The sequence below is a fragment of the Micropterus salmoides genome, unplaced genomic scaffold (genome assembly GCF_014851395.1).
Source record: "Micropterus salmoides isolate LMB-PRFRI ecotype aquatic unplaced genomic scaffold, ASM1485139v1 Ms_hic_scaffold_1, whole genome shotgun sequence".
NCBI classification, from domain to species: Eukaryota; Metazoa; Chordata; class Actinopteri; order Centrarchiformes; family Centrarchidae; genus Micropterus; species Micropterus salmoides.
The window spans coordinates 5,487,604-5,513,723 of NW_024040040.1; the positions used below are offsets into that span (position 1 = coordinate 5,487,604).

Below are 26,120 nucleotides of genomic sequence, written 5' to 3' on the forward strand. Positions count from 1 at the left end.
GCTCACAGATCTCCATCCGTCATCATCAGCGAGTTCATGAAACCTTGCTGCTCATACACGTTTTAACTTTCTGATTACTGTGAAAATAACTTTAATTTGGCACCCAGAGGAACCCAGAGACGTGTTTCTACTCCCCACATCTCTCTTGACGTCCTCTTGTCTCCACCATCACTCCGTATCTGGATGATTTTGGTGTCTCACTTTTGAGACTCTTCAGGAAGACGGACACATTTTGTCTCACAGCTCGCCACCACCGCTTGCGTTCAACGTCCCTCTTTGTCTCTCTAAGGCGTTCCTTCCTGGCGTTGTGTCACCGCCAATTACGCCGAATGTGCCGTCACTGGCGGCGAGGGTCACCCCCGGGCCTGCCGTCCTGTCCCACCACCACGACCGCCTTAATGAAAGCTGAGCGGTCGGGGCGGCGGAGAGCAGGCTTCTGTCCATCAGCCGGCCTGTCCATCTCCCCCTCCTCTCCTCCCCCTCTTCTTCAGTGGTGCCTCTAACTCCCCCTCTTCCTCCCTTCACGGCTGGACTCTATTAATATCCTCTGTCGGAGTGTTAATGTTGTAGAGGTCCAGTGAAGTGACACGCGTGGCAGCACGGCTGTAATTGCTAATCAGCGGACAGTTTTATCCCCCGCCACTCTCCCCCCTTCTCCTCTCTTTTAGATCTCTCTTCTTTCTCCCATTTCGACCCGCTCTCTCCCGCTTTCTCTGTGACCTTCTTGCTCTCTCTCTCTCTCTCTCTCTCTCTAACCTAATGAATCCAGCTCAAATGAAGTGTGGGCGGGCGAGCGGGCGGTCGCTCGGCCTAAACGGTCAGTCAGCCGCAGCTGATGTGCGTAGGAGAGAGAGAGTGGGGAAAAAAACCCGAGTCCGACAATTAAATAACTGCTGATTTCCCTCCGTCTTTTCTCTCCTCGCTGCTTTACATCCAGCTCCTTTCAGCCCCGCTGCAAATGTCTGATGTTAAGATGTTGTTTTGGGGAGAGATGAACTCTTATTTAATCCGTCTCCTGGCTGTGAGCTCGTTAGCTTCGCTCCAAAGCCTCTGAATGTAATTTAGCTCCAATGTGCACAAAGAGACGCATCGATATGTACAAATGCACAAATAGGGACTTTATGACTCAGGGACGTTCACTTTGGACACTATATGGCCAAAAGTATGTGGACACCTCTGTTTTAATTAATGTTGCTCCGTAAAGAAACAGTTCCCTCAGTGTGGGTTGCAAGACGTCGACCCGGCCCCAACTCCTTTGGCACGAACGTGAACGCGTCTAGTTTGAATAACGGATTTGAGCGACGATTTAAACGACTCACGGAGGTTTGTAATCCTCTGACGCAGGAAGGTACAACTCTGGAACGTGCCATTATTTTGTCTTTCATCATGGCGAACAGTGGAAACATTTCTTTCACGGTAATCTACATGGGATGGCGGGCCGCCGCAGGCTCGTGCCAGATGACGTTGCCGTCGGCCCTGTAGAAGGTTTGATGCAGAGTAGAAAACCTTTAGCGAGATTTACTCACAGTTTTGTCTTGTTAACGTCATTATGTCACATTAAGGAGCACTAGATCGTACCGTCACAATGTTGGTGGAGGATGAATTGTCTTATAAATTATTATTATTAAATAAAACCGAGTGTGTTAAACGTGCTGCTGTTGTTTCCTCTCTGCAGGGCATGCTGCTGAAGAGAAGCGGTAAATCCCTCAACAAGGAGTGGAAGAAGAAGTACGTGACGCTGTGTGACAACGGACTGCTCACCTACCACCCCAGCCTGCATGTGAGACACACACACTCATTACTAACCCTCTCTGATTGCTTATTAGACTCCAGCACTCTGCCAGCCTGCACTGACCTCCATCTATCTGCTGCTCTTCATCTCCATCCCGTGTGTGTGTGATTCCAGAAACAACTACACACACACACACACACACACAGTGTTGATGGCTTGTGTATTAATTAGGACTCGTCATCTGTTTGCCCACGTCGGCGTTGATGATGTGAATATCAGCTGTAATGTCTCTGCTAATTGCCCCGGCTCTCTGCCCTGTTGGCACAATATCCTGCCCGGCGCTGTTTTATTATCTCACACACACACACACACACACACACACACACACACACACACACACTCACTCTTTGTGTCTCTCTTCTCTCCTGGTGCAGAATTTCTGTCGGACGCGATGCTTTCGACAGGTTTTTGATGCGGTTAAAAACCTGTGTTTAATCTGCAGAGGGGAACATTTATTGATCAGAGTAAAAGTAAAATAATGTAGCCGGAAAATGCTTTTGTTGAACCGTGGAGCAACCATAAACCGTCCGTTTATGTCACGTTTCTGAAACCTAACAGGGACTTCTGGAGATCAATCAGTCAGTCAGTCCATCAATCAACAGGAAATTAAATGGCAACAACATGATAAACGATTAAACGTTTGAGCTATTTTTTAAGCAAAAATGCCAAATTTTATCTGCTGCTAGCTTTTTTTTTTATTTTATCTCTTTGTAAACTGAACATCTTGGGATTTTATAGACAGGCTTATCAGGACTGACAGGTCGTTGAACCAAACTTTACTTGAGCCATCAATTTGTTAATGTAGTTACGATGTGGACATTTAGACTACTTTAGTAGTTTGTACTGAATTATGTTTTCATGATCTGACTGGATCTGAAGGTCTTTTTCTCTCTTTAAATTAATTTTGGGTTCACGTCTGTTTACTGCAGGTTCTCTTTGGAATAGATTTCACACCCTCTAACTCAAACTGACAGAGAAACAGAAAGATAGAGAAGAGATAAATGAAGGAGGAGAAACATTTTGGGGCTGCAACTAACTGTTATTTTCATTATCGTTTTGTCTTTTTATGAATTTAAATCACTTGTTCTGTCCATAAAATAACATAAAATAGTGAAAATTACCTTCAAATAGATTGTTGTGACCCTCTAAAAGAATAAAATATTCATTCTGCCGTCACACAAGTTAAGGAAAAGCAGAATATCTTCACATTCGGGCACCAGGAGATCAGCAGATGTTTGGTGTTCTCGCTTGAAAAATGACTAAAATGATTCACCGGTTATCAAAATAGTTGCCGAACTCTCGGTCAGCTAAATGTTCTAAACTCAAATGTTTGAGCACAAATTATAGGAAAGAGGTTTAACCCCAGTGGGTTGTAAGTTTGAGTCCCAGCCTCCTCGTGGTCGGAGGGGTTGTTGGTTCGATTCCCCCTGGAGCCGCTCGTCCCTGAGCTTCCACACTTCACCTAACTGCACACGTTCATCAGCGATTAGAGCAGCTGATGCGGTAAATTAGTGATAAAACTCATCACTTAACACATCAACACACACACACACACGCACACACAAACCCCCTCCAGCACCAAAAAGCCAGGTTTTCCTGAGCGCGTTGCATCTGCAGCTCAATTAGCTTGTTTGCGGAGGCTAATCGAACGAAACTCAATCAGCGCCGCTAATTGCCCGACTATGTGCAAAGAAATCACATTAATGCCGCTAATTAAGTGGATGGCAATAGATGCCACCTAATTGGCAAGAAAAGTCCCCTGCAAAGTGAAGAAGATCCGGCCAAGAGCAGGCGGGAGAGAAATGAACCGCCCTCTGTAAGGAGAGGTGACATTGACGGGGTTAGAGGCTGAAATGATCTGGTTCTGTTAGCTTAAAACGTGACCAACAGCTTCTCCTGCAGCCACGCCCGCCAGCAGGTGGACAGGTAGCACTGCAGAAAGAAGGTGATAACGAAGATAGGAAGTCACAGAAGAGTTCCGTTACTTTCTGATAAACCAGCGAACCAGTACAGCTTAATACTAAAAGGCTGAAATGTGACCGGTTTAGACTCAAGTTCCACTTACTGGCCTTTCCCGGTCTTTCAGCTGCATGTCATGATCCTTCATCAGCAAATAGAGCTTGCTCGGGTGTGTCGAGTGTGACAATAAAGGACTTAAAAATTAAAATAAGTCTTAAAAGGTAAATTTAAGAATGCAGATATGTAAAATAATTAAGAATAACAGAGAAATATAAACAAACGATTGTACAGAATAATATGTGAATGTATGAGCTGTGTGTCAGACAGGTGGACAAAATAATAGATATAACACCTGGCAGTATAATAATAATAATTTATTTATAGAGCACCAGGTTACAAAGTGTTTCAAGAAGAGCAAAGATAATAAAACACATTACAAGATACACGATAAAGACCTGAAGAAACTTCACCAATTAAATATAGTTCTATAAAGAAATAACTAAACATTTTTAACTATTTATCATTATACAGCACAAGGTTGTGTTGCAAAAACAAAGTTTGTGGTCTCTTCATGCTACACACACAGAACAGATGATTAAATGTGTGTTAAAACATGGTAACATATATAAAATAAAAGCACATAAATAAAGTGTAATGTGATCAACTCAAGCTGAACGTGATAACGTCGGTGTACACGATAAACTGATGAGTGTACGCCGTCTTTATGCCTTCTTTATGTTTCGCACTCTGTTGAGAGTTTTATTCTAGTCTCCTTCCTCCATTTTCACACCTTCATCGCTTCCTTCTTAATGTTTCCTGTCTGGCCGCAGAGCTTCTTCTTCTCCTCCTTTATCTCCTGTCTCCTTTTTCTCCATCGATCGTGTTTTTCTGGACGAGCTCGCTCTTTATGGATCCGTGTTTCCCGCGGCGTCGGCAGTTTTCAGCTCTCTGTTCATGTCGCATTTTTCACACCGACGTCGCCGTTTATGCGTCCATTTATACCGGGTGAACGCGACGCGCACATTTACATACACACCCTGCACACACTCCCTCATACGGCTACAAACACCCTCAAACATTTTCTCACACACACCACCTGCTGTTGGTGTGTTTGGTCGATACACACATCCGTCCTGGACGGCGCTGCGTGCCGCGGACGATCAGGCCGATGATGAAAGCTCCTCGATGCAAATGGAGACTCAATTACCTCGGTCAATCTGTCGGAGGGGTGTGTGTGTGTGTGTGTGTGTGTGTGTGTGTGTGTGTGTGTGTGTGTGTGTGTGTGTGTGTGTGTGTGTGTGTGTGTGTGTGTGTGTGTGTGTGTGTGTGTGTGTGTGTGTGTGTGTGTGTGTGTGTGTGTGTGTGTGTGTGTGGAGGGTTTACCCAGCGGGCCCCTGGCTCGAGGGCTCTCCGGTGGCTTGTTAAGACGCCGTCGAGAGCACTTGGCTTTGAATTGGCCTTTTGTCAGCCGAGCTGCCAGAGGGAGGCGGGAAACTCTGAGAGAGAGAGAGAGTGTTTAATAAGAGTACGCTCCACTTATTCCATCTTTGTGAGGACCAATTAGAGTTTCAGAGCTGGAAAGTGAGGACATTTTCTCTGGTCCTCACTCCTGTAAACGTCCGTCTGACGGAGATGAGTTGGTTTAGATTTGAGGTTGTAATTAGGTTAAGGTTAATTTAAGGTTTAGGGGACGCGTCATGTCAGTGAGGGCCCAGCAAGTGTACAGGTGTTTGTGAAACAGTATTTGCATAGCGAAATTAAACTATTATTATTATTATTATTATTATTATATTGTGTTCACAAATTCATTTTATCATCTTTATTCTTCACTCTTACAGTCCCTCCTGGAATTCACGGGTGTTTTTTGTGATTGTTGTGGCCTAAAATGCCTGAATTTGCGGCAGCTTTTGTAACAAATTGTGATGTTTCTGGACGTTTTATTGCGATGAAATTGTGTAAATAAGTGAAAAACTGCAAAGGTAGATTTGTTTTTTGACCTTTAGAATTGCAGTTGAATCATTAAACAGTCCGTCCAGGACTTGGCGGGCCTAATCCAGCATTTTAAACCCGCTTACCTTAAATCTTTCAGTGCTTGCAGTTGACCGGGATGCAGCTGCCTGTGTCTCAGTTACAGATTTCCTTCATGTTCGACCACAATGCTGCACGTTCTGCAAAACCGTTTCCCCGCTTTGGCAAAGAAGATCTGGATCCTTGTCTTCACGCTCTTATGTTTGTAGGCAAATGTGAAACGTGGGTGTCACGCATGTCTGCTGCAACTTGTAAACAAGGAAGTGAGTTTGCTGACGTACGACAACGTTCGACAGGAAACGGCGACGATAGGTCAAATTTGCGGAAAAGTTGCAGTGATTGGTCAATATCGCAAGTGACGCTGAAATCCTGGAGGGACTGGCTTTAACACACATTTGAACAGATGTACTTGGAAAGACCGTCACTGACAAGAAGAGCTAAAACTTTACCTGAACCTGATTTAAACCTTAAGCCAGGTCTAAACCCTCGAACAAACTTTTAAAGAAGTGAGATGTTAAAAAATGTTCTTTCTTTGGGGAGTCCGTACTTTCTTAAAACTGCCCTGACTTTGTAAAATTGTCCTGACTTTGGAAACATGTACAGACCTTCTAAATGTCCTCACTTCAGTTTAATACCTCGCTCTTTTAAAGCGTCCTCGGTCTCTCGTCTGAATGCTGCCGGTCTTCACAAAGACAGCAGCAAACTCTCACCCAAGTGGTTTTAATCCGGCCCAGCGGGTTGTGTGAGCTTTGTTTCTCCTCGCCTCCTTCATGTTAAGGAGGAGGCCGACCTCCCACAAAGCTCTGCTCCTCTCAGGTCACCGCTCGCACTTCACCCTGCTCAGGGGGAGGGGGGGGGTGGATTTAACGAGCGCCTCTCGTCCATCATTAACACAACTACTTGTGTTTTTATTCACTACTCTGATCCGCCCCTTTCGGACCAGAGGAGAGAGGGGGGGGGTGTCCGAGGCTGTTTTGGGCGTGTCAGTGTGCGGGCGGAGCCAATCAGAGTCGGCGTGGTTCGCCCCTTCAGTGCCGCTTTGAGGGATTAGTTTTTATTTGGGGCTTTCGCTGCTTTATTATCCGGATTAATGCCACCTGAGAACGACACACTCGTGATGATCATCAGTCTGTTGATTTAGTTTATTTAAAAAGTACAAAATGCAAGGCTGCAATAAGTCATTTAACTTATTTATTATTTATTAATTGATGAACGGTTAAATGGTCCCTCTACAGTTCATGCAGACTGTCTTCTGATTGGTCAGTGGTTGAATCTGCTTCCTCAGTTCTTGTTTTACGCTCTAAAGAAGCTGTAAAAGTCTAAATACACTGTTTAAAGGAATGAAACTGGATTTTAAACATGTAATTGAACCTGTTTTATATCTTCATATAGTTTCTTTTCTGTTGGACAAACAGCTGTTCTCAGGTTGTTGCTTTAATCTGACAGGTGCTGCTGCCCTGCCTGGATCAGCTGATTTACTGTCTTTTTGCATCAAAGCTTCACTCTCTCTGTCCCCCCCCCCCCCCCCCCCCCTCTCTCAGGACTACATGCAGAACGTCCACGGTAAGGAGATCGACCTGCTGAGGACCACGGTGAAGGTCCCGGGGAAGAGGCCGCCTCGCGCCGTGTCCACCTGCGCGCCCGTGCAGAGTCCCAAAACCAACGGCCTGACGAAGGACATGAGCAGCATGCAGCTCGGGCAGACTCCAGGTGAGGGAGGAGTTTCACCTGAGAGCACAAGACATTTTATTGATACACCCTGCAGAAATCTCAGGCCTCAGATCAGATAAAACGTGACGGTGATATTTTCATCCCTGCATTAAGTCTAAATTTGAAACCAGAAATAAAGGGAAGGAAGCATCTTTGTGCTTCTCATGTGGATTTGGTGATTAAAATCAGACAATAAATAAATGAAATAAATAATCTGGAAATATAACAAATGAGAGATAAGATATTTGTACTCCACGCCCTTGAAGTACAACGTCATGTTTAGTGGTCCAAGTCACTCTTTCAAATATTATGCTGAGGAATAACCAGTAATTACTCCGACATGAGGACATTTGTTTTTAATTGTGCCGCTAATTGCTCCTCTTGATGCTTCCTCATAAACACGAGCTTGTCTCGTCCTTCCTGAGTCAGTAAAGGTTGAATATTCAAAGAAGAGTTTAAATAAAAAGTATATATATATATATAAAAACAAAAAGCAACGGCTTAGTTCAGCCTTGAAACACACAAAGCGCTTCTTCTTCCTGAAGCAAGACGTCGTAAAACAAAAGGTGGAGGGAAACGAGCGCTCCTCCGTGTCACACACACATTAAAGCAGCTCAAGCTCTGCTGCTTAAATCAAACACACACACACACACACACACACACACACACACACAGGGATCCAGGAGGCCCGAGCTAATAGCATGAATATTCAGTGAGCCGTACTCCATGTACTAATTATTGTCATGAATATTAATGCAATCAGAGTCCTGGCTCCACTCAGCCAGCACCAAGAAATGAGCTGTAATGAGAGGACGGGGGAGGGAGGGGTGAGGGAGGGGAGGGATGATTCACCCGGCTGTTGGACCACGCAGCCTCTTACTAACTCAAGGGTTTGATTTAAGCAGCCAGCTTGTAAGAAGCTGCCTTTTATGGTCCCCCGTCTGTGTTTCTGTGTGTGACATGACTTCACACACCAACTTCAACGTTTTGTCTCGTTTTCAAAGACGTATCTCCCAGCTGTTTTCTTGCTTTAGGTTTCCTTTGTCCCGGTGATGGTCGTGCGTCCCACTTCCCGTTTTGTATCTTAACTTCCTGTTGGTAGTAAATACAAGTCAGAAGTCTTGGTCCTGAGCTGTTGTGGGAAACAACAGAGCCGTACCTTGTTGTGAGTTTAGCAGTAACCTCTTTGAGCTCCTACTAATAGAAACATTTATTTACAGCTTTAGTTACTAATGATTTACTACAGATTAAGATTCTACTTACTAACCAGTAGTGTAATCTTCTAACATTGGCTACAGGTTAACAATTAGATTAGTACTAATATCCAATAATTAAATAATTAAACACTGAAAGGAGCGTTTCTGCCTGCTTGTATGCCAGTTCACACTGTTACATTTACACATTTGTATATGTAAAAATAAATATAACGCCACCTATCAGGAGGTAAGAGCGGTGTCGCGCTGATCTGGCAGAGGTGCGCCTGTCTCCCGTGTGCCCGCCTCCTCTTGCATGCCGTCTCACCTGCGTGCCGCCCCGCTCTGCATCGGCAGCCGCGTGTGACCCTGGCGCACCCTCGACCAGGTGAATTAGATTGAGCAATCAGAAGCTCGCACACACTTCAATCAGCGGGGGCATATAACGCAGTCATTTGCCCGTTAATCGGCGGTTCAATCCCCGGCTCCTCCAGGGTGCGACGTAGTGTAAAAGACTCGAAAGGCGCTACATTTACATTCCTGTAAAATATCTTTAAATGTGTTCTGGGACGGGGCAGTTTGTTGAAGGCCCCTCCTCCTCCTCCTCCTCTTCCTCAGACTGACGTGTTGAACCCGACTTCCTCTCTCAGGTTCGGTGAGCAGCAGCTCGTCGGTGTCTCAGATGGCGAGCGGCGTCAGCTTGGTGTCCTTTAACAGCCGAGGTCTGGAGGGGATGCACCAGCGCTCCTACTCCGTCTCCAGCGCCGACCAGTGGACCGACGCCACCGTCATCGCCAACTCCGGAGTCAGCACGGGTAAAACAAACAAACGCTCGTAGTGATGTTGGCCTGGTGAAAGTGTCACTTCTTAAATCTTGTACTGAAGTGCACATGTGCCCTAATTTATTTAGAAGTCATGATGCGGCTGTACAGATCAGGTCCACACGCGCAGCTGCACTGCTGGGGTTCAGAAGGCCCCAGTGCGCAGCTCCGCGGGGGAGCCTATCATTTGTCTCCCATTGATCCACCTGCCAGACCTTAATGCTGCCTTAGCAGTACGTCAAGCTAATGGGCAATGCGTGTCTTTATATGTGTGTACCGTGTTTCTGTGTGTGACATGTTAAGTGCCAGTGTTGCCTCCCACACAGCGAGATGGTAAGACTGACAGCTGTCAGGCCGTGTGTGTGTGTGTTTTCGTGACGATAAGCTTGACTGGCAGCTCTGTCGTCAGTGTTGTGCCCTGCAGACGTCCTCAAATAACGTTTAAAGCTGTGAAATGCTTTCAATGGGCTCCCGGGGGCCACACTCACATACGCAGCTCTGTTTCCAACCTTCAGCTCCTGATGTTAAAGTAAGATTTAAACCTGAAAGTGAGCCGAACAGAGGTAAACAGAGATTGCCTTACAAACACTGAGAGGTCTACGTAGAGTTTTAGGAACCCGGCGACCACTGGGCTGAAAAATCTGATTGTGACGATTAATTGCATTTATCTCCATGTTTTAAACTGCAAAGTTAAGATAAGAAAGATAATTTTAGTTTCATCAGTAATCATAACATTTTACTCGCCACATGAATACACTACATGGCCAAAAGTCCTGGGACGCCCCTGTTCATATACTTTTTTTCATGGTGTGGTCTTTGTTAAGGGAAATATTAATGCTCCTTAATACTATTTTAAACACTAGTTCTTCCAACAGTTTGTGTTTGGCCTTTTCCCCGTGCAGCCAGCTCCGTAAAGAAATGGTTTTCTCAGTTGGGTGTGGAAGAACTTGACACAGCGCGTCCGACCTCGACCCTATCCAACACCTGTGACGGTCCTCTCGTCCAACATCAGTGTCTGGCCTCACAAATTCTCTTCTGGGTGAACTGAAAGCAGTTCCCACAGACAAACGCCAAGATCTTGTAGAAAGTCTTCACAGAGGAGTGGAAGCTGTCATAGCTGCAGCTCCATATTAATGCCTGTGGGTTTAGAATCCGTCTGCTTCTGATTGGTCAGTGGTCGGCGCTGTCTTAGCAACCGGTGTCCAAACTGTCGATGAGCTTCAGAGTCGAGGGAAAACAAACAGGCGAGATGTTCAGAAGGAGGGAAAGTGAAGCAGGAGGAGGAAGTCTTGAGGCTCAGGGTGGAGGTGGAGGCAGGGGTGGGGTGGCGTGGAAGGAGCACGGCGTGCAGATGGGAGGGCCGTTAATCCACGGCGGTTAATTGCACTCTCGGGGATGGCATCTTGTCAGCAGAGATAAGTTGTCACATTTTCCACTTGAGCTGAGACTAAACGATTGTAAAATAAGTTATGGCCGTCCTTGGGGCGGTCTGCCGTTCGGGGGGACGCGGCGGCCCAACGAGCGCTTGTGTATATATACGTGTGTGTTTCTATCCACACACACACACACGCCGCCCATGTCAGTGTCGCCGCGGCGATGTGATATTGATGGAAGCTGAATGTTATTTTATTCCGCCGCTAGTCACAGCTGTCAGCAGCCGCCGTGAAGAGTGGAGGGCAGAGAGAGAGAGACTCGACTCCCTGTTCTGGTAGCCTCGCTCGCCCCCCCACGCAGCTCCATCCCTCATCCTCCAGACCTGTATGTGGACCAGGACTCGTTTAGGTTTCAGAAACTCTGACTCTGGTTCAGACTTTATCGTGGTGAAGAAGATTCAGCTGCCTGTAGCTTTAGTGTCCGACATCGACGAATGTAAACTCAGAAGGTCGTAAAAAATTTAAATACATTAAAAATACTTCAGAATATTTATATCCTTACATACTTACCCGCTTCCGAAAACTTCACAATATCTATATTCTTAAATACTTCCAAATATCTGTTTTCTTATGTACTTCCAAATCCTCATATACTTTAAAAAAATCTATATATCCTAAGGTACTTTCCAATATCTATGTACTTTCCAATATCTGTGATTTTACATACTTTTAAATATTTATATCCTCATATACATTCAGATATCTGTATTGTTTGAATCTGCAGATACCGGCCTCGGAGACTCGGTCTGCTCCAGTCCCAGTATCTCCAGCACCACCAGTCCGAAGATGGAGCCGCCGCCATCGCCGCACGCCAACCGCAAGAAGCACCGGCGGAAGAAGAGCACCAGCAACTTCAAAGCCGACGGCCTCTCTGGTACTGCGGAAGGTAACGCCATCTCCCCTCCCCTCGCCTCACACTTTCCCCGCCCGGGTCCAACAGCTAAACCTGGATATTCATACATTTCTAAATATCTGGCAACATTTGCATACTTTTATACTTACAATACTGTCGAATATCTATATACTTGTACACTGTACTCCCAAACATTTCCAGCTCTGTATATACTTCCAAAGGCTTTCCGGTATCAAATACTTTAAAAAACTATAGTACATGTTTATTTAAAAATATTTACAACAACTTATATACATAGTTACCTCAAAATCTCTGAAGATTTAAATACCTCTAAATACTTCTAAGATCTATATACTTGTATTTCCAAATGTCTGTACAAATATTTCAGCAATATCTAACTACTTTATACTTCCAAATATCTACTTGTATTTCCAAATACCTATACAAATACTTCAAAATATCTAACTACCTTTATACTTCCAAATATTTATCTATTTGTATATCCAAATGTGTTTCTACTTGGATTATTCCAATTACTTCCAAATGCTTTAAAATATCTATAAATGTGTATAATTACAAGTACTTCCATAAAGAAGTATAGTTACTTACAGTATTCTGTAAAAGTACACATTTAATGAGTTAATAACGCTGCTGATTTGGGACCAGGGTTGGGAAACGCAGTCATGTGATCGTCTGAGGCTCCTTACCTCGGCTGTGAGGGACGGACCTCTTCATCCTCTCATTCTGTCAGCCCTTCATCTCTTCATCCTGTTGGATTGTCTTCTTCTTCTTTTTCTTCTTCTTCTTCTGTCTCCGTGTGAACCAGTTTGTGACATAACCTTTGCTGTTTGGTCCACGCCGAATAGTTTGTGTGAGAAGTGCGAGGCGGTGGTCAGTCTAAAGTGCACTACTTTAGATTTAGGAGTCACAGTGGGAGCAGAGTGTATGTCCATATTCGTCAGAAGAAAAAGAAAAGATAAAGGCGAAGGTAGAAAAATAAGCCATAAGTGTCATTCTGGGGAAACTTACTCGACATCGCGAACCTTTGCGATGTTCAACACAGTTACACACGAGTCTTATTGCTGACCAGGTGTATTTTTTGAATGGATAGGTAGTAAATGCACCTTTCATAAGTCACATGGCGTCATCTGGAGAGTTGTGATTGCTGCAGGCTGTTTGTTCTATTTCTGAACGGTCTTTGCTTAGAAACGGTTGTTTGGTTGCATTAAGTTTGGTTCATCTTGTGTTTTTATGTATTATTTTGTATTGATTTATGGTTGTCTTTCTGTCTTGAACTGTGAGAGAGTGGAGTTAAAGTTGTGCATCAGCTGGGCAAGCTAACAGTTAGTAATCGAGAAAATAATAAAATCAGTACAAGTCGGGTCGAGTCTTAAAGACATGGTAACAGTCCAGTGGCTAACACACACTGATTAGCACACACTGGCTAACACACACTGATTAGCACACACTGGCTATCACACACTGATTAGCACACACTGGCTAACACACACTGATTAGCACACACTGGCTAACACATTGATAAACACACACTGGCTAACACATTGATAAACACACACTGGCTAACACATTGATTAACACACACTGGCTAACACACACTGATTAGCACACACTGGCTAACACACACTGGCTTACACATTGATAAACACACACTGGCTAACACATTGATTAACACACACTGGTTAGCACACACTGGTTAACACACACTGGCTAACACACACTGGCTAACACATTGATTAACACACACTGGTTAGCACACACTGGTTAGCACACACTGGCTAACACACACTGGCTAACACATTGATTAACACACACTGGTTAGCACACACTGGATAGCACACACTGGCTAACATACTGGCTAGCACACACTGGCTAGCACACTGGTTAGCACACACTGGCTAGCACATTGATTAACACACACTGGTTAGCACACACTGGCTAACACATTGATTAACACACACTGACTAACACACTGGCTAGCACACACTGGTTAGCACACATTGATTAACACACACTGGCTAGCACACACTGGTTAGCACACATTGATTAACACACACTGGTTAGCACACACTGGCTAACACACTGGTTAGCACACACTGGCTACCACACACTGGCTAACACACACTGGCTAACACACACTGGTTAGCACACACTGGTTAGCAAACACTGGTTAGCACACACTGGCTAGCACACACTGGCTAGCACACACTGGCTAGCACACATTGATTAACAAACACTGGCTAGCACACACTGGTTAGCACACATTGATTAACACACACTGGTTAGCACACACTGGCTAACACACACTGGCTAGCACACACTGGTTAGCACACATTGATTAACAAACACTGGCTAGCACACACTGGCTAGCACACACTGGTTAGCACACATTGATTAACAAACACTGGTTAGCACACACTGGTTAGCACACATTGATTAACACACTGGTTAGCACACACTGGCTAACACACACTGGCTAGCACACACTGGTTAGCACACATTGATTAACAAACACTGGCTAACACACACTGACTAGCACCCACTGGTTAGCACACATTGATTAACAAACACTGGCTAGCACACACTGGCTAACACACTGGTTAGCACACATTGATTAACAAACACTGGCTAGCACACACTGGCTAACACACTGGTTAGCACACATTGATTAACAAACACTGGTTAGCACACACTGGCTAACACACTGGTTAGCACACATTGATTAACAAACACTGGTTAGCACACACTGGCTAACACACTGGTTAGCACACATTGATTAACAAACACTGGTTAGCACACACTGGCTAACACACTGGTTAGCACACATTGATTAACAAACACTGGTTAGCACACACTGGCTAACACACTGGTTAGCACACATTGATTAACAAACACTGGTTAGCACACACTGGCTAGCACACACTGGTTAGCACACATTGATTAACACACACTGGTTAGCACACACTGGCTAACACACTGGTTAGCACACATTGATTAACAAACACTGGTTAGCACACACTGGCTAACACACTGGTTAGCACACACTGTGGCTGGCTGAACAGATGTGGCAGCAGCAGCAGATGTGTAATGTTCGTCTCTCCATCACGGAGGCTTCAACCAGCTGACAAGGCAAGTGGCTGTCGGAGTGACGGATCGACGCTCTGTCTGCTTCCTCCTCTCCTCCTCCTTTCCTTGGTTTTCTTTTTGATCCTTCTTTTCTAACGTCTCCTCGCCTCCCTTCACACCCTTTCCTTTAATTTTTCTTTCCTTTCTCCTCTTGTCCCTGTCCTTGTTTTTCCAGTCCATTTTCTCTCCTCTTCTCTTTGCATTCCTTGTTTGCTTTCTTCTCGTCTCTCCACCTCCTTACATTTCCTACTTTCCTTTCTCCTCTCCTCTCCTCTCTGCCATTACCTCCTCTCCTTTCCTTGTCCTCTCTCAGTTTCCATTGTCTGTTTCTCTCCTCTCTTCTCCCTGGTTTTAATATTTTCTCATTCTATTTTTCAACCCCATCTTTTATCTCTCCTTTTCTTTCCTTTCCTTGTTTCCTCTTCTTTCCTTTTCTCTATCCTTCTGTCCTCTCATCATTCCTTTCTTTCATTTATTCATTTTTTTCAACCTCTGGTCTATCAGTTTTCCTCCTCTTTTCTCCTTTATTTCTTTCCTCCCTTTCTTGCTTTTGTCTGTCTCCTTCCTTCTCTCTCCTTATTGTCTTCGGCTATTTGTTATCTTTCTTAATTTCCATCCTCTAGTTACTCCTCTTCCTCCCTGTGACCGTTTTATTATCAAACACTTTTCCTGAGCTCCACAATGAGCCTTCGCCTCGCCCCCCTATTAGTCAGCCGGAGAGGCTTAAGTGAAATATTATAAATAATCCACCGTATTGAAATCTTTATCAGCTATGTCACTTTCATTATTCAATAAGCGATTAGTAACAGTCTTCCCAATTTAGCCATTAAGCACTGAGCGCGCTCTGCCGGCTCGTCGCCTGTCACGCCGGGCGGGCAGGTGAAGTATCTCCGTGTCAGACCGAGGCTCGGCGTAATTCATGAGGGGGAACCGCCCTCTGAGGCCGAGCTCCCCAGGTAGGACCACACCAGCACACACACACTGAGTCTCAGCTGACTTCTGTTCAGTCTGTGTCTTTCCCCTCGTCTTCATCACAATCTTTGGACCCAGTGACGGTGGTGATGTTGGTGTTTGGTGGTGTCACATTTTGTTTAGATGTTCAGAAGATAATTCTTTATGACTTCAGTCACCTGCTGATCTTTCCTCTTCTAGGTGTATAAAGTCAGACTTGTCTTGTTCTTGTAGGTGTTTGGAGTCAGACTTGTCTCGTTCTTGTAGGTGTTTGGAGTCAGACTTGTCTCGTTCTTGTAGGTTTTTGGAGTCAGACTTGTCTCGTTTTTGTAGGTGTTTGGAGTCAGACTTGTCTCGTTCTTGTAGGTGTTTGGAGTCAGACTTGTCTCGTTCTTGTAGGTTTTTGGAGTCAGACTTGTCTCGTTCTTGTAGGTGTTTGGAGTCAGACTTGTCTCGTTCTTGTAGGTGTTTGGAGTCAGACTCGTCTTGTTCTTGTAGGTGTTTGGAGTCAGACTTGTCTCGTTCTTGTAGGTGTTTGGAGTCAGACTTGTCTCGTTCTTGTAGGTTTTTGGAGTCAGACTTGTCTCGTTCTTGTAGGTGTTTGGAGTCAGACTTGTCTCGTTCTTGTAGGTGTTTGGAGTCAGACTTGTCTCGTTCTTGTAGGTTTTTGGAGTCAGACTTGTCTCGTTCTTGTAGGTGTTTGGAGTCAGACTCGTCTCGTTCTTGTAGGTTTTTGGAGTCAAACTCGTCTTGTTCTTGTAGGTGTTTGGAGTCAGACTTGTCTGGTTCTTGTAGGTGTTTGGAGTCAGACTTGTCTGGTTCTTGTAGGTGTTTGGAGTCAGACTCGTCTTGTTCTTGTAGGTGTTTGGAGTCAGACTCGTCTTGTTCTTGTAGGTGTTTGGAGTCAGACTTGTCTTGTTCTTGTAGGTGTTTGGAGTCAGACTCGTCTTGTTCTTGTAGGTGTTTGGAGTCAGACTCGTCTTGTTCTTGTAGGTGTTTGGAGTCAGACTCGTCTCGTTCTTGTAGGTGTTTGGAGTCTGACTTGCTCTTTGTAGGTGTTTGGAGTCAGACTCGTCTTGTTCTAGGTGTTTGACTCTGTTTGAAATCGGGATCACTCTCGGACTCAAATTTGACTTAAAGTAATTGTTTTATTAATCAATGAATCATATTATCATTATTATTTTAAACTGAATATCTTTGGACTTTTAGTCAGACACATCGAGACCTTTGAAGACCTCACCTCTCTTTCACTATTTCATAATATTTTCTACCAACAATGATCAGTTGATTAATCTGAAATATATATTAAAAGAGAATTGTCCATTAATTGCAACAATGAATGGAAGTGAATTTCATCACTGCAGTCATATTTATCCCTTTGCTTCAGTAACTCACACACAGACACACACCTGTATCAGGTTAACCCCTGCTGATCACAGCCTCGACATCAGCTCTCGTTGTCTTTAACTAGCTGCTGTTTGATACCCTCTCTTCATCTTGGAGCTTTGAAAGTTGACCTGTCTGTCAACTACACACACACACATGCACACACAGAGCTTTAAATATTTGAAGTGGCCCCACACAGGTAACAGCAGGATCGCTGAGCACATTCCTGGTCACGAAGAGAGTTTTTGTGTTTGCGATTGCTTTGATTCCTAGACCAGCAAACTCCTCACAACAGGTGGAGTTGACCAGCAGAGTGTGTGTGTGTGTGCACTACTTAATTGGCCTCTCAGATCACACACTGGGTGTCTCAGCTGAAGAGCTGCACTTATTCCAATATCCCCCAACCCCCCCACCCCGACAGTCTGTTTGTATTTCAGCCGTCAGCTCGGTACTGCACCTGCAGCACGTCGCCTCTGACTGGTTCATTGTGAACACAAATTCCTTTAAAGTCCGGGGTTAATCATGAAGATGGGCTCCTCTCGCCATCATAGGTCAATTTGGGTCAGCAGGGGTCAAACAGGTGGAAACAAAGAGGGCCACTGTAGACTAGAGTCCAGGTGGTCCAACGGATACCTGGCGTCAGGAGATATTTGAGTTACTGTTTATTTTAATTCTTCTTCTTCGTCAGGATTTCATTTATCAGAATCATCTTTATTGCCAAGTAGGTTTACACATAAGAGGAATTTGCTTTGGACAATAAATACAGTATATATAAATATAAAAATATTATATATATTGTTCTGTGTAGTTTCAGCTTAGTAACAAACGTCTGTGTTTTAGTTTTATTCCCTCTGACACTACAACACATGTTAAGGTTTTCTCATTTTAGTGTGTGTAAAAATATATATTATAAATTTCACTTACGGAAGTAAAGGGATGCCAGTATTAAAATAAAATCATGAAATCAAATTGATTTTTCCATTGAATTGACAATTTAAAAGTTAATGTTTGAAAAAGCATAGTAACTGCCAAAATATCTAATTTAACTTTTAAAATTTTTTAATTGCTGAAGGAGAAAGAACAAAAAACATGGTAATTCTTAATAAGAAAGGTAACTTTATTCACTGATTTTTAGTCAGTTTCAAAACATTCAGACAGAAAACATTTTTAAAAATGACCTGCACACATTGAAGTTGTACAGTTTCCTCTCTGCTCCATAATAAGATATGTTAGGACCAAAACAATATACACAAACAAATAACATATACCATTATTTACAATAATTGTATTTCTGCAAAACACAGGTTATTGTATATTTAAGACTTTAACGCTGCCGTCTGTGACGAGGCAGCAGCTTCGGTTTCTTTCTGGGATCCAACCTGTGACCTTTTTAAAGCAACTCTCATTCATTTTAAATGATAATGTTCTGAGATCAGCCCCCACAGCTTCGGTATATTTGACTCATTTTAAAACGGATAAACCCCCTCGCTTATCGCTCGCCTTGCCTGCTGTGGAAGAAGGCGGGGCGACGAGGGAAACAAGCACAGTAACATTTAAAGTGTCGGCGTCTCCTCTCACACGGCCACGACTGTATTTCATCCTCTGCAAATGCTCACAGTAGCCCCGGGGAGTAAATATTACCAAGGGTTTGCTGTTTAAGACAGAGTAGTGCAGCATTAAGAGGCACAGAGGTTAGAGGTCACAGAGCTCGCAGCTCGACCACCTTACAAAGAATCCAAGCCTTAAAATCAGGATGAAAATAATCCATGTTGATATATTGTTTTGTTTGTCCTCAAAGATTTTCAGTTCACAGTGATATAAAACAGATAAAGCAGCAAACCCTCACATTTAAGAAACCGGAACCAGCTGATTTTTGTGCTCCATAAATAATTCTAAATGATTTACCGATCATCAAAATAGCAAATTTTCTAGTCAGTACATCAAATGATCTTTTTAGTTCTGCTGTTTTTATTGGCAATATTCCTTTCTTTGTCAGTTTGCTTTTAACGTGAAAATCTGGAGGAAGTGGTGAGTTCAATTGAAAGTAACTTACCAAATATAGTTCAAGGGAAATTGTATTCTAGGGATCTCCCTTTATTTGTTCATGCTAGCCTGTTATTTGAGGCCTTTATTTAAATATTTATGATGTTTTTTATTTAATTAATTAATTATTTAATTCTCGTGTGTTTTAACCTTCTTGTACCAGAGGGGTGAGGTTTTATGTGTCAGGACAGTTTCAAATGTTTGAATAACTACTGCACAACAAGGTCCGATAAGATCTTATTAGGTTGTGTTTTGGTGCAGGAACACTGAAGAAGTTTGTTGCTCTTCTGGCCTCGTTTGTTATGTTGCAAACTTTCTTTCATCCCTTCATCCTATTCAGTGGCCCCTCTTACTTCCGCACCAAGCCACTCCCCTCTCTCTTTGACCAATCATCCTCAACGTTGCTGTTTTTGACGCCTGTCTCTCTATTTTCCCTTTCCTGTTCTTTTTCTCTTGTACATGTCGTCCGATTCCTCCGCTCTGTCCTTCCTTCTCCTCTGTTCTGTCTTTCCTTCTGTTCCCCTCGTTGTTCCCTCTTTTCTCTCTTCCTGCCGTCGGGGGATGCAGCCAAACGTAAAGCGTGGAAACTAAATCGTGTTGGTAGTCTTCGCGGCATTTACACCAACAGTCTGCACAACTCAGAAGGTAACAAACTGCTGGGATGGACCTGTGACAGACAGGTGGACCCCCATCAACCCCAACTTGACCCCACCCACTGCAGGGATGGAGCAGCCTGTACTGGAGAAATGTACACGACCCAGTAAGCAGTGATTTGTTGATCGGCAGTGTGAAAAGATGTCATAACATCGAGGTTAAAACTGGGCTACATGTGCTGTAAGAGTTTTTAGACGTCTAAGCTAAGAACCCTCCAAGATAGTCGTGAGATCAATTTAAAGGGTCGCAAGGTTTTAAAGAGATATTTTAGCTACACAAAAATATTTTGTATTTTATAAAACCTGGTGCGTAGACATAGCTTTGTGTTAGCAAAAGTCAAAAGACAAAAAGGTTGGGAACAACTGATTTGAAGGGCATAGACTTGGAAGCGAAGTGGAAGCACTTTTCCTCATTCTGTATTTTCATTCCCAAGTTTTCTTTAAATCATATCCTTGATGTTGCTGAACATAGAAACAGGACTCTCATGGAGGATATTACACTCTTATAAGTTCACGTTCTGATCACCAGTTTGAATTATTTCAGCCTTATTTCTGAGAAACCATGAGCCTCGGCAGCCTTTGCTATGAAGAGGCCTTACCTCTGACTGGACCTGGTATGCCGCAATCCACAGAGTCGTGGTTAACTTCTTCCAAACGTTTTTATATACACAGGCTTCTCATACTTTTGACTTTTTTTCAAAGAACCACATATTTTCTACTGCAGTTGTTCATCTTATATAGCGTCAAGTGTCAGTCAGGTATAATTTCCAGAACCGTGGGCGTCTGAAATAGAGCAGCTCCTCCTCCTTTCACTGACAATATTTCACCATGTAGTTCACAATGAAAAATACACATTTAATTGTTGTCAAAACAACATTACCGAGTAACCTAGAAGTCTAGAAGAACACACGTTTAGCTATATTTAGCCCATTTTTAACTTTTGACATCTTCTGGACATCTTTTGACCAAATCAGTGCTTACAGGGGGCTGTCAGTATGTGTCTGGTACACTTGTGTCGTGGAGTCATTTGACCTGTCTGTCATGGCGTCTTTCCCTCCTTGCATCCTTCTGCCCCGCCCTCGTCACCTGTGAGGATACAACCAAACAAACGCACCCTCCGTGGAAGCATGTGTTGTACAGGTGGTGTTGATCGTGACGTCCAGTGAGTGTCGGATGTTGTTCAGATGTACCTTTCGTTTTATTTAACCTAATTCTTCTTCAAACATATGACTCCACCAGCTTTTAGTGTAATTGCCTTCCATAAAATATCTAATTTGTCGAATCAAAAGTAAGAGCGACAAAACAGGTGAAATCATCTCCAATCAGTCCTGAATCTGCTCCACGTCACGGCTTCTCCCTCTGCTTCTACATACTTGTTCAAAAAAATAGACCTACTTATTTCTTTTTCAGAGCGACTTCGGAACAATCGGCTGCAATATTTTCCAGGTTATTAATGTTGTAAAAGGCTACGAATAATATGGGGAGTAATGACCTGTGTCGCAAAGCAATACTGTGTGCGGTGACATTTAAGGCTTTTAATTTGTGTTTCCCGAGGCCCCCTTTTGTCTCCCTCACGCCTCCCCTCTCATTGCACCTACTGCTTGTCACACACACATTCAAACCCCCCCGCTGGGCCGACTCGACACCTCACACCCCGGATGATAGGTCTGTATGCATGTCCTGCCCCCCCCCCTTTCCTTTTCTGCGTCTTGCAAATGCTGTATATTTGGTTTGTTCTGTTTCTGCTGCTAAAGGTTAGCGGTGTCAGAGTTCACAAATTGCCTCGGCGCCACCTCTCTCTGTGTGAATGTCGCCCACAGTAGCCGAGAGCGGTGGCAGTAATTACCAATACAGCTGGGGTGACTCGCCGTCTGTGTGTTTGTGTGTGTTTGGACTCTCGTGCATACGTTTAGTCCTGTACACAAACTCAGAGGAGAGGCCGAGCAGGCGGAGATGAAGCACAGACTACAACAGACTATTTGGGTCTGAAAGGATCAAGAAACTTAAAACTTTATCTTTAAAAACACCGAGGACCTTTTCAATCACGCTAGCAGCTCTGTGGATTGCAATTAATCTCAATAACTATTGAATGGACTGACACAAAATCTGGCTGAGACGTTTTTGTTCCCCTTGGGATGAATTGACTTTTCATCTAGCGCCATCATCAGGTCAAAAATACTCCGGATTATGCCTAAATACTTGCAAAACTTATTGCCATCATTCCAGTCAGCCTCAGCTGTACTTGTGTTTAGCGCTAGTTAGCTAATGTTAGCATGCTAACACTAAACTAAGATGACATACCTTTTAAACAAGTAAAAGTAAGGTTAAAATCAAGGGCAACTGGACTTGGCTGAAGATGTTTCGCCTCTCATCCAAGGGGCTTCTTCAGCTCTGACTGACTGTGGGGTCGTTTTTCAGGTGATGGGTACCACTTGGTTTGTTAGCGCTCCTGGCAGAGAGGTTAAATAGCTGGGATTCCCTAGCAGTCAGTCAGTGAAGTCAAGTGAAGAAGCCCCTTCGGCTGGTAGGCGAAACATCTGCAAGTATCTTCAACCAAGTCCAGTTTCCCTTGATTTTAACCTTCCTTAGATAACTTTGACCTGGATTACTGAGAATCTCCAGCCCCCAGTATTCTCTCTCTTTTAGCTCTGTGTTTGGTCACCTGAGGGGAAATATCTGGCTCTTCAGCTGCTAAATGCTCCACTGTGTTCACCAGCAGGTCTCTTGCTATGTCAAACATAGCTTGTTTGATAATCCTCTGTGGGCCCCTCACTATTCTCATTGTACACAGCCTTTTTTGATCCATTGATAATATACAAATATTGATCATTACAGCTTTAAATGTCATGTTGGTTTACTGTTCCTGTAGAGTCAGGAGCTGCTGAGTGAAGTACAGACTCAGCTGGGGGGTTCAGAGGGAAACTGGGTTGTGGGAGTGGTCCTTCAGCTGCACAGGCTGATGCCCACCTCATTTTATTCATTAGCCGCCGCGGCGCGCTGGGTCAGCGTACAGCATTTAAATCCAGAAACAGCATTTAATTTACACTGCGGAGAGGCAGGGCCTTTCTGGATTGTTGGTTTCCATAATTGTCAAGCAGCCAAACCCTCCTCCCCCTGAAAACAGAGAATCATGGGAATTTAATTATGATGGGATTCTTGCTCTTGACCCTGCAGGGCTCAACCGGCGCTTGATGGGTGGGCTGTCGTTTAGAACGAAGACGCACCCGATGAAGACCCAGGAGCCTCCAAATACACTGAATTATCCCTTTCTGCATTATATACAGTTTGCCCTTCATTACACATTTTAATATTCAGAGTTTTAAATTCTGGCACGTATCGAACCGCTTACCCTTCAGTGTGGGAGTAGGGAGGCTAGGTGCATTACATAACCGATAGAAAACGTGACTCTTCAGGCAGCAGCAGGTGCTCCTTTCATACTTTGATAGGGAGAGATGATTTTTGGTCACTTGGTTTCTCAGGCATGTGGGACTTTGCAGAATGACACAGTACAAGCCTTTGACAAAGTGTACAGCTCAGTGCAGAGCTGTGGAAGGGGCTTGAGTTGGACATTGTTTTGCAGGATTGCTGAGTTTTGCAAGTTTGTTCTGTTCTTCAGCGTAGAGCTGTGGTTCTCAAACTTTTTCACATCAAGGACCCCTTAACTGACACAAACTAGACCACGGACCCCCAGTTGATTTTGCCATGAGGTCCCACATCTGATAGGATTTTTGCTTTTAGATGTTTTGTTACAGAAAGCGAATGAAACCCATGACCAAAATAGCATTGGCTTTCTGTCATTGGCTTACTTATGGAACCCCCTCAGGATCTCCTGGAGGTCCCCCAGACCCCACTTTGAGAAGAAAGAATTGACAGCAAGGGTTTGGCTGAGAAGTTGGGGCATATGCTTGAGCAACAACACTCTCAAGCTGTGATTCATATCCACCATTATGACCACCAGCCTGACCCGTTGAAGCATGGACTCCGCTGTGGGTTCTGACAACTTTCTATCAGAACCAGCATCAACTTTTTCAGCAGTGTGGCCGACAGTAGCTCGTCGGACCGGACCATAGGGGCCAGTCTTCACTCCCCAGTGAGCCTTTGGCCGTCCATGACCCCGTCGCCTGCTCTGATGCTACTGACCCCTGGAGATGCTCGTCTAGCCATCACAGTTTGGCCCTTGTCAAAGTCGCTGAAATCCTTGCATCTGACAAAATGATCACAATATATCCCACCTTAGTCTTAATGTTATGGCTGATCAGTGTACGTTAAACTGTTCTCTTATCTAAAATTAGACACATTTCATTTTAATATACTTCAGAGTTTCCGTTATGAATAAGAGGTTGTCAACAAATATTTGTCATGAGTTTAATTTTCAAAGAAAACTTTTGTTTTGACCTGCATCTTTTTGGAAAACATATTGTTCTGCGTTGGACTAAAGTGCATCATCTAATACGTTCCATTATACTTCGTGGAAAAAATGGAAACTGCATTCAGCTGCAAATTTAGAATAAAAGTCTGGTTTCACCTTGAGCCATTAACCAGCCCCTGTAAACAGTAGTTTTAATTAACATCAACTAATCAGACTCAGCCCATCATAAGCCTGGAGCCCCTAACAGATGAAAATAATCCACCGTTATCTCCAGCAAAGGAAACTTTGGTCAGCAAAGGTGTTTTCAATCTCTTTATCCTGGAAGTGGAAGGTCTACTCAGCCGGTCGTTTGGCCTCGGGGCTCTCCCTTCCATCCTTACCTTCCGTCCTTCCTCTCCTCGGACAAGACCATTGATTATCCAGAGCGGAGCCAGAGGGGAACTTCAGCTCCGGTGCTCTGAGACGCTCCCAATTAGCCAAATGACTGGAGTTGAGGAAGAGCAAATGGTCGTTCCCTCGCGGGCCGGCCGTGACCGCTCTCCGACTGATTAAACCCCTCATCTTTTCGCCGCTTCACTCCCGGCACACGTCATGAAACTGCTGCTTCCAGAAACGCTCGCCTGAAAGTGTCATGACTGATTACCGACCTCCACGCTGAGATCTGCCGACTCCTCGTGCTGTTTTGGATGGGTATGTCTGTAGCCGAGCATTTCTTACAGATATAACCCCTTCACATGCTTTTGTTGAGGGTCAGATACTGAGGAATCCTGGGAATTATCGGCCGTGCTGGAGGCCGTCCTTTGATTAAGTGATTACCCCTGTGTGTCCCCCCTGCCTCCCCCTCATCTCTTACCTCCTCACTGGGGCTAATTGTAAACAGAAGCTGGTCGTTGTCTGATCTGCTGTGGCGATGATACCGGCTCTCAGCCATGCCCCCGCTTCACCTCCACTTCCCATCCTTTCTGCGGTCTCTAACGGTTTCCAAATGTGCTCAAGTTGAGCAAAACCACACACGAACATCCCTCAGACCTCCGAGAGCCGGCTCGATGCTGAAACATTTAACGTGTTCACGAACAGTTGCAGAACATCAAACTTGAGACCTACCATCGCTGCTGAATTTCACTGTCTTCAAAATGGGACAGTTTATCCTAGAATACAGTAAATCTTTATTCTGAGTCTCCATCAGCTAACAGAGTTGTTGGATAATTTGTAGAAAAACATTTTTACGGCCCATTGTTCATGGTGGCTAAAACCTAAGATGTCAAGGAGTGATTGTGAAAAAGTATATAACTATAAGTTGCAGTTTAAAGTTCCCAAAAAGCTAATAGGTTGAGTTAAGATTATTTTTGTTTTTTAGCCAACAGAGATGAAAGAGGTGCCCAGTAAAGTGAGTCAACTTCATGAGACTGAGCCAACAATAAGTTGATGAACAACGTGAGATACAGTGAAGAGCTCTGCTGCTGTTGATGAGGTCAAGAATGAACTCTCACGCTGTTTTGGGGTTGAAAGCTTTGAAATGAAATTTGAAATCTACAGATACTAGCTTGAACCGTTTCTGTGTATTGATAAGAATTTAGATTGTTTGGTAACAAAGTAGGGCTGCAACTATATATAACTTCTTAAGATATACATGAGTATTATTTTAGGTTAATTAGTGTCAAGAAATGTCAGATAATGAAAGTGTCACAATGTCCCATGGCCTTGTGTTTTGTCGTCAGACGTTGTTTTGCCCGACCAACAGTCGAGTCCAGATTAGGACTGAGAGCAATAGTCGATTAACCGGAA

General features: G+C 44.1%; 3 protein-coding genes across 3 annotated transcripts in view; 2 read left to right on the plus strand and 1 right to left on the minus strand.

The window, feature by feature from the left end:
• Positions 1-26,120, minus strand: part of LOC119910112 (nucleotide-binding oligomerization domain-containing protein 1-like) — a 1,078,472-nt gene that overhangs the window by 914,594 nt on the left and 137,758 nt on the right. The window lies entirely within an intron of this gene.
• The window catches only part of LOC119881802, a 727,332-nt gene that overhangs the window by 633,206 nt on the left and 68,006 nt on the right, over positions 1-26,120 (plus strand). The window lies entirely within an intron of this gene.
• Positions 1-26,120, plus strand: part of agap1 (ArfGAP with GTPase domain, ankyrin repeat and PH domain 1) — a gene marked incomplete in the record, with an annotated part of 112,501 nt that overhangs the window by 57,442 nt on the left and 28,939 nt on the right. The window contains 4 exon segments of the mRNA XM_038710403.1: positions 1,676-1,780; positions 7,321-7,489; positions 9,333-9,497; positions 11,661-11,822. Of these exon segments, the coding sequence (XP_038566331.1) occupies positions 1,676-1,780; positions 7,321-7,489; positions 9,333-9,497; positions 11,661-11,822 (601 nt within the window).